At 34.8% G+C, this 13,453-nt stretch overlaps 1 protein-coding gene across 2 annotated transcripts in view; it reads right to left on the bottom strand.

The window, feature by feature from the left end:
- Positions 1–2,713: 2,713 nt before the first annotated feature.
- Positions 2,714–13,453, bottom strand: part of LOC113045306 (natural killer cell receptor 2B4) — a 41,137-nt gene continuing 30,397 nt past the window's right edge. The window contains exons 1-7 of one of the 2 annotated variants that reach the window (XM_026205600.1): positions 7,159–8,643; positions 6,051–6,350; positions 5,292–5,552; positions 4,985–5,086; positions 4,512–4,552; positions 3,909–4,034; positions 2,714–3,621 (exon numbers count right to left, since the gene is read on the bottom strand). In XM_026205600.1, the coding sequence (XP_026061385.1) occupies positions 3,457–3,621; positions 3,909–4,034; positions 4,512–4,552; positions 4,985–5,086; positions 5,292–5,552; positions 6,051–6,350; positions 7,159–7,207 (1,044 nt within the window). In that variant the 5' untranslated portion in view covers positions 7,208–8,643 and the 3' untranslated portion in view covers positions 2,714–3,456. Of the gene's footprint in view, positions 3,622–3,908; positions 4,035–4,511; positions 4,553–4,984; positions 5,087–5,291; positions 5,553–6,050; positions 6,351–7,158; positions 8,644–13,453 lie in introns of those variants that run through there. The other variant, XM_026205601.1, reaches the window with a different exon arrangement.

Here is a 13,453-nt window from a genome sequence, read left to right as displayed (position 1 = left end):
TGTATAAAGTGCTTTATAAATAAAGGTCTATTGCTTTGACTATACTGGAAGCTCCACCACTACATATCTTTATCTGAAACACCTGACCAACAACTGAGAGGTTTTAAATATGTGGGTTGTAATGGTTAAAATTAATTTGTGTGCAATAGGAAATATTCATCAAAAGAGCACAAACATGTGCAATGCATAGCCTGATCTAAATTTATTGTAGTAGACACAAGATACACAGTAATGCTAAATTACATCTAGCTATATATATATATATATATATATATATATATATATATATATATATATATATATATGAAGAGTTCAGATGCAAAAGCCTCTAAATGCCATCTGAAATTTTCATCTAAAATTTGGATTTTTATCAGGCTCCTATATTTATGTTCAGTTATTTCACTTTAATAGCCTGGAAAAGGACATGCACATTGCCATTAAAGTAAAATGACTCCACCTAAGCATAAGAGCTTGATAAAAATCTTAAATTTAGATGAAAATTTCAGATGGCACTCTTCATATATATATATATATATATATATATATATATATATATATATATATATATATATATATATATATATATATATATAAATATATAGGAAAAGCTGCAAGAACAGTGGCTTGACTTGAATTCAAACATGAGGACAGTCTAATACAAAAAGAAACAAAGAGCTATTCAGTATAAAATTATTGACAACATTTTTAAACGTTGCACTTCAAGAGTGTCTGCATTAGTAAAGCGGTCCTGAAGAAAAGTGATAGCTGCACATTGAGCTGTACTGGTGTCTGACAAAACCACTACACTATCCAGTTTCCTTCATGACTGCAAACTTGGTCAGTAACCGCTACACCGCCACTACATCCATTACACTCATTCATTCTCTATACACACTCACACACATTCACTTACACACATTCCGCGTGTTTATTGTTTGCATGGTTTAATGGTTATTTTTTCTTTTTAAGATTATTGTTTGAGAAAATGATTATTTTATTGTTTTAAGATTGTTTTATTTGTTTGCCTTTAAATATGAAATGAAAGATGTTTAATGCTTTCTTTTTATATGGTCAATTTAGGAATGATGGACACGAATCTGCCTGTGTTGGAAACTTGAAATTAGTGTGACGCAATTTCAGCATAGATAAAACTTGAATTGATCTGAAGTGTTGAACTGTGGGTGTGTTATCGCTTATCGGTTTTTTATTTTTCTTATCATTATGGAATAAATCTTCTAATGTGAAGTTTATTTTGTTAGAATTATTGACTTAATATTTCTAAGAGGTGGTTTCTTCATTTTGTTGTCCTGGGTTAATTTAAATTGTCAGGATGGTGCAGAAAATTCTTTAATCAAGCTTATAATATGCAAGGACATGAACAAATGAACTGACATATGACTGGCTCCAGAGCAAGATGTCGAAGCACTTGTACATCACTGCACCATAGGCTCCACCCTCTGGTATTTGGTTGCTTAAAGCTGTGGTCACACTAGACATTTTCTTTTAAAGATATTTCTACATAAACTATAATACAATTTTGGAATGCAGCAAAATTGACATGATTATGTTCCCTGTGTCTTCTGATTTCAAATTCGTATGAATTGAGGTCTGTGTAACAAATAGTAGTGAGACAAGCTCTAAATGCTGACACGCCAGATGCAAGTCACATCAAAAAGAATTATTATACCATGTACAATCACTGATGCTGTCGACACTGGTTAGGCCCTACAGTACACAGATGCCTGATCAGTTACTGACATACTCTTCATACATGAACTTCAGTCCAATAATATTAACTTCTCTTAGTCCAACGTGGTTTTGTACAGTACATTTTTTATTTAATATATATAACTTTTTTTTCCCTTTTTTTTTTAGAGGGATGGGGGTAAATGGGCATATGACATGACCCTGCTACCCTTCGAGATACTTTCAAGGAAGTGGTTTTCAGTTGCCTGCAAAGGTGGTGAGAAATCTTTAACAGCAATCTATAGAAACTACATGCATGAGATTTTGCACTAGTCTAAGCTTCACAATACCTCCGCTCCCTACATGCAGAGTATTGCGTAGGGCCCCAACTCCCAGGGGGGCACCATCCCAGGTGCTCAAAAACACTCCTTTCCCCCATATGTGCTCGCAACCATTCACACCTATAGCTCGCACCTCATGTTTGCGGATGAATGCAAATTATCATAATGGATGGATGGATATCTATGCCTCTGAAAAGACATCAGCAATCGAGTGCAGAAAACAAAACTGGCATAAAGTTGGCTTGACGTTGGAGGTTCAATATTCGCAAATTAAGGGGCCATCTCTAAAGTTACATTCAATATTGGTATACACTTTTCTAACATCAATAGCATTTGAGAATGACTTAACAGTCATAAAAACAACGGTAAACTGTTCATTTAGGTGTCAACTATAATGCACACCTTTTCCTTTTTTTATATTTCTTAAAATAAACTGTAAATCATAAGAAAATTATCATAATCCTATGAAACTTTTTTTGGCTGTTGACATAACATGTTTTAAAGTCAGAAATAATTTCACCACCACCAACGCATCTCATATTCTCTCTGCGTTTCCGTGTTCCATTGAGAAAATTAGCCATGGTTTTAACAATAACTCCAAAAATCATTGTTCTTGTAGCCATGGTAACTGCAAATTAACCATGGGTTCCATTCTTCAATTAATAATTTACAAAGAAGTATTAAGATCTTTTATTTATTTATTTGTGTATTTTTTGGGTTACAAAAACAGACCTGAGCATTCATTAGCCTTTTAAAAGACTTAAAGTGCATTCTACAAAAAAACAATAAGGCAATAATGATTGGGTAATAATACTGTTAAAATACATAATGCAGGCTAAAACAAAATAAACAATTCATGTAAATGACATGTTATTACAAATACCTACAAAGGGAGCTAAAAGATAATTGATGCTGTTACACTTACAGGACGATCAAATCCTTCTTTAAGCTGCTGGCCAAACATTTAATTCAAATAATCACAAATAATCACAAATATTCACAATCTTTCATTTTTGGCCACCTTTTTTGCTATAGATGACACAGCCCCTATCATTTCTTGAAAATGTGGATATCACAACCCTTAAAAAAATAATCCATGGTTTTTATCATAGTGAATCTGTTTAATTTTCTTTTAAACTGTATTAATAAAGTCATAAAGTTGTATTTAAAGTTCTATTTTGTTTTTTGTTTTGAAGGGGGGCACATTATTCACATATTTCAGGGTGGCCCTGAAGCCTCATGTACAATATTTTTACAATAAAAATACATTGTTGCTTTAAAAAATGACAAGATTTACATATACAAATATCTGTAACACACCACGAATCAACTACAATGTGAGCACATTGCACATGGTAAATATGCTACTCATTTACACTGCCCTTCCTGAACACATGCTTTAAGTTTTATTCTTTTCATTCATTCACTTTTATTCTGATCGTGGATGTTCAGATTCATAATCAGCTGGCGGGATACTGACCACAGCATAAACAGTGTTTTCAGCTTCAGTTTTGGGGGGGTTAACTTGCTGCTGAATGGAACAGTAGATTGTGACTGGTGCATCTGACTCGCTCTTCTCTGAAAGTGATGAACTCTAAAATAAAGAAGAACAAGATCAGTTGAAGTTAAAAAAATCAATCCCAATTAATAATTTAAACAGGTTGCATTCGGGCAGGTCGTTTCCCAAACAATAAACCACAAATGTAATAACTTTATCATTTGAATGTCATTCACTTATACTTGTTTTCACTTTTATTCCAAATGAAGACATTTAATTCAAATTAAAACAATAAAGGCAAATCAAATCAAATCAAATCAATTCAAATTAAGCATCAGTTTATTTGAAATGAATTGTAGCCGAGTGAGTCATTTACTCTTCACCTGTTTCACAGGCTGAGTGTGGACAGTAGCATCAGTTCGTCCTGGATCTCCTACAGTATCATACACTGTCTGGGAATTCGCTGATTTCCCCAACATCTCCAGTGACTTCCGTGGCTTGATGTTCTCCTGCGGACACAATACAATCAAAATGTCAGACCGCTGTTTTGGCTGAAATAAACGGTGAGTGCTCATACACAATTACCAGTGGTAACAAAGCAAATAAAAGTGATCACCAGTGCCCATGTGACAGTTAATAATCGAGAACAAATAACAATGAATTGATAAATGAAAGCAGAAGCTTTTAGACTCTCAGGAAAATTATGTACAAAGCTGTCACTGGGGTCCACCACCCTTATTTACCCTTAAAGGATGCAGGAACTTAAAGGAATATTAAAAGTATATATTTGTACCTAAATCGTAAATATTAGTCACTTTTGAAAGGGTACACCCCAGTGACAGCTTTTACTTTTTCTAGGGGTGTAGGATTGTATTACCAAAATTGAGAAAAAAAAACTTTGCATAATTGTTTTAAAGGAGACCAGGTAGTGTGATGTCATTTAATAAGTGTCTTTGGTTCATGAAAAATAATAGTAAAAGACTTACGTCCACTTCTGCATAGATTGTTTGTTCAACCTCCAGGGCACCTTTAAGGTGGAGGAAAAAAAACTGTATCAAACACACAAAAATCCCTGTTCACATTTAAAAACTGAACGTAGCTTGTCTGTCTGTAAAACTAGGGAAGTGAAGTTCCAGTATTTACTGCAGTCATATGCTCTTGGAAAAAAACTCTTTAGAATTACAGTACATTACTTAAGAATGACACACTTTGACTGTTTGACATTAGTTTAAAAGCAAAGAACTAAGACACTAATATTTTATCCATATATTTGTGAGAGATTTGATGCATATCCTTTCATTTCAGATAAAGAAATAGCCTACTCCGTGTTGGTCCACTAACAATCAATATGAAATATTGCTGTTGAAATGATTCAATAGCAGGATTGAAGCATTGTAGGAAATGTGTGAAATGATTTATGATGTGACATAAGGCAACTGCAGGATTAGATGCTCTGTACCTTTTTTCCTTTTGTAAATACTGTACATGATCACTGCCGCCATTGAGAATAGACAAATAATAGCAACGACCCACGGAGGAAACACAGATGCTGCTTGTTTTCCTGTTAATACACATGAAAGATAAGAGTACAAATCTCTACTTTTCAGAGACAGAGGTTTACATGAACATGAATTTCACTCGTTTTGGGGATTTTAATGAAGAGTTGCACATCATACAGTATTTAAGATTAAGTTGCTGTCTCTCATTGATGTTCTGTTTCCTCATCTGTGACAGTATTTACAGCTCAGAGCGGATACAGTATGTACCTTCATTAACAGTGCAGTGTTCATTAACATTCACTCTGTCAGTCTTCCAGCTCACTGGGTTGCTGTAGTTACACACGATGGAGTCATTACTGCAGATCAGTCTTAGGGTGTAGTGATCAGATGATGTCACTTCCTCTGGAGAACAGCTGCTTCTGTTATAGATGAAGCTTGTGGTAATGTTACTTCCATTACATGTAAAATTACAAGATTCATGACTGGACCATTTTGAGTTTACAGTCAGGACAGGAGCTTCCACTGCATCTGAAACATACATGTATTAAAATGTTTCAGGTCACACACTTACATTTACGCATTTATCCAAAGCAATTTACATTGCATTCAGGATAACAATTTTCATATGTGTTCCCTGGGATTCAAACCCCCCAACCTTGTGCTTGCTAATGCAATGCTCTACCACTTAAGCTACAGGAACACATACACAGATTTAGGGATACTAGAATTTATCGGTTCAGGACCAAACATAATGTATTTATACTATTTTGTTCCGATGTCATGAAATGAACGTGATTTTGTTAACATTATATGTAGCAGTTTTTAAAGTAAAATAAATAAAACACATCAACAGAACGTACAGGTATATTGCTGCATTTTGTTGTGCTCACAACATTTTTACTGTTTTCAGACAAAAGAAAATGAAAATATTTATCCCACTGTATACAGTTACATAATACTAAATATAATTTGCATTCTTATAGTGTGCAGTTTCATAATACACTAAACAATACACATCACACTCACCTATAACAGATACTCTGTATGTAACAATATCGTTCTCTGATTTTCCACTTGTTCTTGCTCTGTAGAGTCCACTGTCTGCCTTCCGCATGTTCTTCAGTGTCAGAGAGAAGGTTGTATCATTGAAATCCACTCTGTCTTTGTAAAGATTGACTTTTTTAGATTCATGTATATATTTAACTATATTCTCTGATTTATCTTTTGTCCAGTATAAATCCTCAAACTCTGGTAGTTGTTGTGTCAGTATATCCAGTTGAACAGAAGCTCCTGTACGCACAAACACAGAGATCTCAGCACTGAACCCTGAGGAGAGAGAAAATACAAAACAAATAATAGCTGTTTGCTTGCTGTTTTCATGGATCATTCAGTTGACAGTCTAAATAGTTTAATTGAATTTCAATTTACTTAATGTGTTTTGTAGCATAAATAAGATTTTGTTTCTATCAGTAAAGAAACACACCATTAAAGACTAAGATCAAGTCCAGATTCCCAACCAACAGTAACATTGACCATAATCATAATGGTGACATCAGATTACACAAGCACAAGGTCTTCTGGGATTTCCATGTTTGTGAATCCCACAATCTCACAGTTCAGTGTGATCTGGTGTTGTCAATTTTCTGAATACCATAATAGGTTGCATATTATTTTACAGTTTGTGTACTAACATGTACATATAGTGTACTTACAGTGTATTTATCTAAGAAAGTTCTGGTAATACAAGGTAACTACGTACATGAGGTAGGGTAAGGTTTAGGGGTCGGTTCAGGGTTACAGTAGTACCTAGCTATTACATAGTTATTGTAATTACTATAATAAGTACATAGTATGTACATGAGGAACAGGACTGTAAAATAAAATGCTACCCAATATTTTATTGTAACAAATCAGTCAATTCTCATAAAATACTTGAAATATTTCAGTGAAATAGTTTTGAAGTGAAAATAAATTATTGGATAAATGTCATAAAAAGCCTGGTAACCAAATATTAGGAATTACAACTTTAATTTCAGGAGATGTTTAAAACTGGCCGTCAATTTAGTGATTTGTAACCATAAGAAATCATTAATCCAAGACATATTTACAATATAAAAATTATAAGATTTCGTACCTGTGATGTGTGTAGAAAGAGCTAAGGTCAGCAGCAACCTGAACTCCATTGAAGCTCACAAAAAAGCCTGATACGGGTCTTTCAGTGAAGGAAGTAAACATGAACCAATGTGATTTATTACCACAGCTAGTCAGACACTTCTACTTCATCTGACAATGACTAATCCAGTGACTAATCATGATATAAGCAATGCGTAAATTTGGCTGAATTTACTTTAACATTGTACAAGTGAAAATGTTTTTGTTCTATAGGGTTCACACATTGTGTTCCACTTCACTTTTCACCCCTTGTCTCAGTTCTTTAGAACCAACAGTGGCTACCCACATCCTGTTTATTGTCACTTCTTGACACTTCTATAGACAAAATACATCTACAAATAATGGAGGAAACAGAATGAGCTCCTGCTGGAAAAGTAAGAAATCCAAGCTGGCCAAAACATAAGTCTTTATTTTAAACTTCAAGTTGATGCATTAGTGTAATGGCTTGCCTGTCACGTGCTTTTACAGACACATGTGTGTGTCCTAGGCACAAAAAACTTTTAATTAACGGTCATATCCTTATCTGTAAATGTCACAAATTCACGCAAGCCTTTCCATTTTTGTTGGAATCTTTACTGAAAGAGCGATGTCACGGTGGACACGTGTGTTAAACAGATGGAACACAGTAGAAAGGGAAACACTATTCAGCGCAAAAACATTAATTATGCTGAAATATGTTGTTTAACATTTACATTTAGGTTTAAAAAGTCAGCATGAAGTGTCAGTGATTTATGAGAGCAGGAAATGTGAAGGGACAGCAGCGTGTAATTGTCTGAATATAAATATCAGAGGCTTTTACAGGATAAAGAAAAGACAAGAACGTGGGTTCCCATAGAGCATTACCGGGGTTTTATTTATCTTTATTATCTTTGTTTTAATTTTTGATCTAGAGATTTAAACTATATTCTATTTAGCCTACTGTGATTTTTTTTAATTTTGTAAGGTTTGTACTGTACTGCTGCTCTTATTATTTGGTAATTACCAAAATAAATGTAGCCAACGTGGGCTGTTGGTTAGACCTCCAATATGCATATGCATTTTAGTAACCGCAGTAAGCTATTTTTAATTATTTAATATCATTATTGCTCTTATCTGTGAATTAAATTAAGCACTGTATGTTTTCATAGCGTCGTGTCACATGTAGGACAACTCAAGGTATCGCACACTGGACGCGCACATTCTGTACGCTGGAACTCAATATCGAATCAAGTTCTGAGCAGATGCATTATATACATGTAGGTACAGGGCCGTCGCTATAAGGTGGTGATGATTATAGGGACCCACGGCAGAAGAGGGGCCCCCAACGATCTCAACTGACTGGGTGAGGCTGAGGCAAGCCTAAAAAGACTGAAAAGAGAGCTCACAGTCTCCGAGATCGGCGAAACACATTTTTAAATAGGCTCTGTTTTTATAAATAAACCACAGATTTGAGTTTTAAACAACTACATTCTCGCCTGAAATACTTTTAAAATTAAATTTCATGACACAATAACAGTAATATTTTGAAAATGATCCAAATAAATGGTGGTTGAACTCAACCAATGCTGCGTGAACTCAACCAATCAGGATGTTTAGCACCTTAGTCCCGCCCCGGAAAGTTCCGGAACTTTTAAAAAGTACCACTTCGCGAGCAGGGACTTTCTGAGCGGCATTTTTTTTACCTGGAACTTTATTTAGTTCCTAGTTCCTGGGTAAAGTTCCTGCGGTGGAAACGCGGCATAAGACAGTTGCTGGGCCACTGTTGCGTGTCGTCAAGAAAGCTTATAATTTTCACGTGTTTAAAGCTTTGTCAATTTAAACATTCAAAAGAGTTGAAAGCATGCAAACACGGAAAAGCTGAACAGAATGGCTGGTTAATCGAGCTCTGTATTCGAATAGCAAGACCGAACCCGAGCTTTCCTTCGCATCCTCCTGCACCTGAACAAATGAATACAAATTGCAGTTTAAACATGCAAACTTAAAAAGATGTGAAGGAGCCCAATTCAGCACCGGGCACATGCAGAGACACGTCCCAAACCTTGAACACTGAATTTGCCCCTTCTTGCTTTGTAACGACAAATACATACAAAATTTTTGTCTTGGAGTGTCTTAAGTGAAAGTTAACAGTGCAGAAAAAAATCGGATGTGTATTATGATAATGGATGCATTGTCTCTTAAAGTGACAGCGCCTAATTTTAATTTTAAACGTTAATTCAAGAAAATGAAAGGCAGACAATCACTTACTGCTCTTGAATGAATTACTTTGTAGCTTTAACAAGAATTAATCCACAGCCAAACCTAAATTTATTCCGACACCAGATATAATATTTTGAATTTTTTTATTTGTGGCTGCAGGGCACTATTCATTATGTAACCTACAGAGAGTGAACTGTGAAATTATTATATAAATTCTTGATACTGTGGACTACCAGTTAAATTGATATACTGTACAAAATTATACAAAAAATATTCAGACACTTTGACCTGACCATGTTTTGCTTAAGTGTTTCTTTTTTAATTGCTAATTAATCACAGAATGAACAAAATGGCCAATTTGAAATTTACGAGCGCGAATCTCCAATGTCAGACTGCAGTAAATGCAGCCAGCAGGAAAGGATAGGAGTCGCGAGGAGACACAGGAGGAAAGAGATAAAAATTGATTATCTATCTATCAAGAAATGAAGCTTTAATGAAAGCACTGACTTTGAGATGATAAAAAAAATAACGTTACAGTGGTGTAGTCTCCTAAGTGATACGTTACCCACTTTTAAAAAGCTTGAGGATACTCGTAACAACTTATTTTTGTGTCAGAACTTTCACACTTTCAATCATAAATTCATCCAATCTGTGTTTGCAAAAAAGTTGCAAAGTGACACGGATTGAATCGAGGAATTCACAATTTTTGAATGAACAAATCAAAAGTAAGGCTGTGAAATTAATCAAATCTTGATATGAACTAGTGTCTGTGAATATTAAAGGTCTTGTTCTACACGTCTCTGGGAATGAGCGCTCAATGTGTGCTCTACTACACCAGGCTCTGTACAACACACAAACACACACACACAAACTGAAGCACACGTGGTGTCTTCAGCTATATTGACACATGATGTAGGCTACACATGTGCATGCCAGCGCACTATGAGAGTATTTCACCATTTCATTTCATTAAACTATCGTCATTCATTCGTATCGTATACACAGACAGAAACCGCAATGTCCTTACGACAACCTGTCAAAATAAAATTTTGGAAGAAATTTAAACAGAAATATAGTACTATTGTACAGTAGAGTATGCTATACTTCAAGTAGGCCTAATAGCTAATAATAATAATAGTTTATTAAAAAACCACAGAAACTCTGTCTACAACCCACCACTAATGTCTATAACCCTCCAAAATAAAAGTTTGGTCTAAGAAAATATGTAAGAAATTGCACAGTAAAATATACTTTAAAAAAAGATATACTAAAACTATATTTTAAAGGAATATCACACAAGTTTTCATAGTTGTTTTAATTTAAACATGCCAAAACAATAACACCATATTTTTCAAAAACTATTTCTTAAAGTACATTTGTATTTGTGCCTATAGTGTTTATTTATTTATTATTATTGTCAGCTAATAAAAGCTATGCTTCAGGGACTATATTCATATAACATCTAAGGATAATTGTAGCTCTTGACTGGTTTAGTTGGATGGTGATTAACACTTAACAGTAGAAAATTAGTTGAGTCTCCTCAGCTGTAAATGTCATTGGCTTATAAAGTCAAAGGTGTTAAAGGTGTTTCTTATAATAAATTGAAATGCTGATAACACTTAATCCTTCATAATGCTCTCAATTACATGTCGATAAATACTGTATGCATTAGTGAGTGTGGTGGTGCTTATGGGAGAATGCTCTGGCACAGGTGAGAATGAGGTGTGGATCACAGTATACTCACTACAAAAAACAACTTATTCCTTGTATGTTTCAAATGCAATACATTGATTGCATGAGATTAAGTTTGTAAATGGCAGCCTGTGTCCTTTTGTAGTGTGTTCTTATACTATTTATCATCAAACTGTTATGACTGTGACTAAATTCAGTATATATATGTCTGCCATATGTTGCCACCCCTCAAAAATTCTTGCCGCCTTCTCGCCACCCCATCAATATTTTTCTATATCCGCCCGACTGGGATACTAACAGTTGTCTAAAGTTTTGTTTGATTGTAGTCGATTACACACCTTTTTATCAAAGTTTTCTGGCATTATCAAGATAAATTAGTTCTGACAGTTTAACTATGATTTCTTGATCTATTTTATTACCATGTTCTAAACTATAGCAAATAAACTATAATAATGTGAGAAATGTTAAAGGTATCTGAATACATTTTGGTCTGACTGTATGATTTATTTTACACTGAAGAGTGCTATTTTACATTTGATTATTCGGTTTCTGTACTTACACTTACACCTAAAAACTTAAACAAGCTTAAACATTGTGTAAATAGTACAAATAAATAAACAGAATGAGCATGCAAATTAAACAATTTCACTGGTACAATCTTCACTGGGGCCCGCGAACCCCATACGACCTTGTATGATTATTTCTTAGGACTGTCACTGAACATTTTACCTCAGATCGAACATTGGACATTCTTGCCTGAAAAACCAATGACAAACGCGATCTTCCTCCACGCTTATGACTTCCTCGTGTTGTCTTTGAATAATCTATGGTTGGTTGCATATTATTCTGGGTATTTCCCTTCGTCGTTGATTAGTTTATCGTTTTTTGCGGTCTGCTACTCTGCTATTTAAATAACATGAAGTGTGTTGTGACGGTTGTACCCTGGTAAATCCACTAGGTTGCTGCCATTGACACTGGATGTAATCACGACAGGCAAATACTGTATTTTGCGTATGTAAAATGTCTCAAGAGAAAAATAAAAGATTAAAAGAACTACGTCTATTATACATTTAATTATATATGTTTACATTTTATTCAAGCTGTACAACTAATGTAGGTAGTATTTTGCAGCAGTGGTATATTGGTATAATGTATGAACAATGGTTTGAAACAAATATGATGTTATGTAATATAAAACTATGTAGATGGTGCTCTGTGGCGCAGGAGAATTTTGAACAGCATCCTGAGTCGTACCTGGGCGCCGCCGGTGTGTGTACACTCAAAGAAAACAATGTGTTCGAATTTTAAAGACGTGGCACGACGCTGTGCTTCTCATCCGGTGTGCGACCCCTTTAGCTTATTTTCACATAGGATAGGTATGAGAAGCTTTAAACATGGACGCGTGTGCAGTTTCCATACTGTATTAAAGCATTAATTAGGATAAAACCATAGGCTATATTAAAAGATAACATAATTAGTAGCATATACAAATAACAGCGTATGTAATAGTAGGAGACAACAACGAAAAAAATAACAGGCCTACAATTAAAAGCCATGCTTGCACAGGTTCTGCATGATCCTCTTCTCTAATATCCTCTGCCTCTCAATTGGGCTCAAACTGATAAGTGATATTAACGTAGTTGTTTACAATACAACTGAGCTCATGTCGCTGAGGCTAGGGATGGGACATGCACTAGTGGCGGTTAGCCAATTACAACACACAGGGCTAGCTAACCAATCAGAGCCCATTGCCTATTACCGGTGGAGGGGCTTCAAGTTCACCAAGGAAATGGTCATCATGTGCATCAGTGCAGTTGTATGATACTATTTTTAGCACCGATTTGTACAGTGGCCGAGGTAGCTCAACACGCTACAATTTAAGAAAACACATGCAAATTGAAAAAACACCAGCAAAAAAAAAATATATATCTTCATCAATTTGACAACACAAGTGATGCAAATCATCACAACACATGCATATAACGAAATGCGCTGCAAATCCTTCACAACACATGCATAAAATGAAACACGCTGCAAATCCTTCACAACACATGCATATAACAAAACGCGCTACAAATCCTTCACAACACATGAAAATTAAGAAAAGCTGCAAATCCTAATACAAATATAATACAATATATTTTTTTTATAAACGCCCTGATTGCATGATTCCTTTAGCCTATCTTTTGGATATTATAAGCCCAAATAAGCTGAATAATTACATGATTAAATGTAAAATGTTACTTAAGATGGCTAACTTCAGTATCCTCAGCTCAATGTAATTTCAAGGTCAATGAAAATAAATTTGCAATGCTTCATTAATTGTTTCTTAATGTGCATGTATTGTGAGGATTTGCAGGCGTTTCGTTATATGCATGTGTTGTGAGGAT

This window comes from Carassius auratus, chromosome 27 (genome assembly GCF_003368295.1).
Source record: "Carassius auratus strain Wakin chromosome 27, ASM336829v1, whole genome shotgun sequence".
In the NCBI taxonomy this organism is placed as follows: domain Eukaryota; kingdom Metazoa; phylum Chordata; class Actinopteri; order Cypriniformes; family Cyprinidae; genus Carassius; species Carassius auratus.
This window is presented reverse-complemented; position numbering and strand designations above follow the sequence as displayed.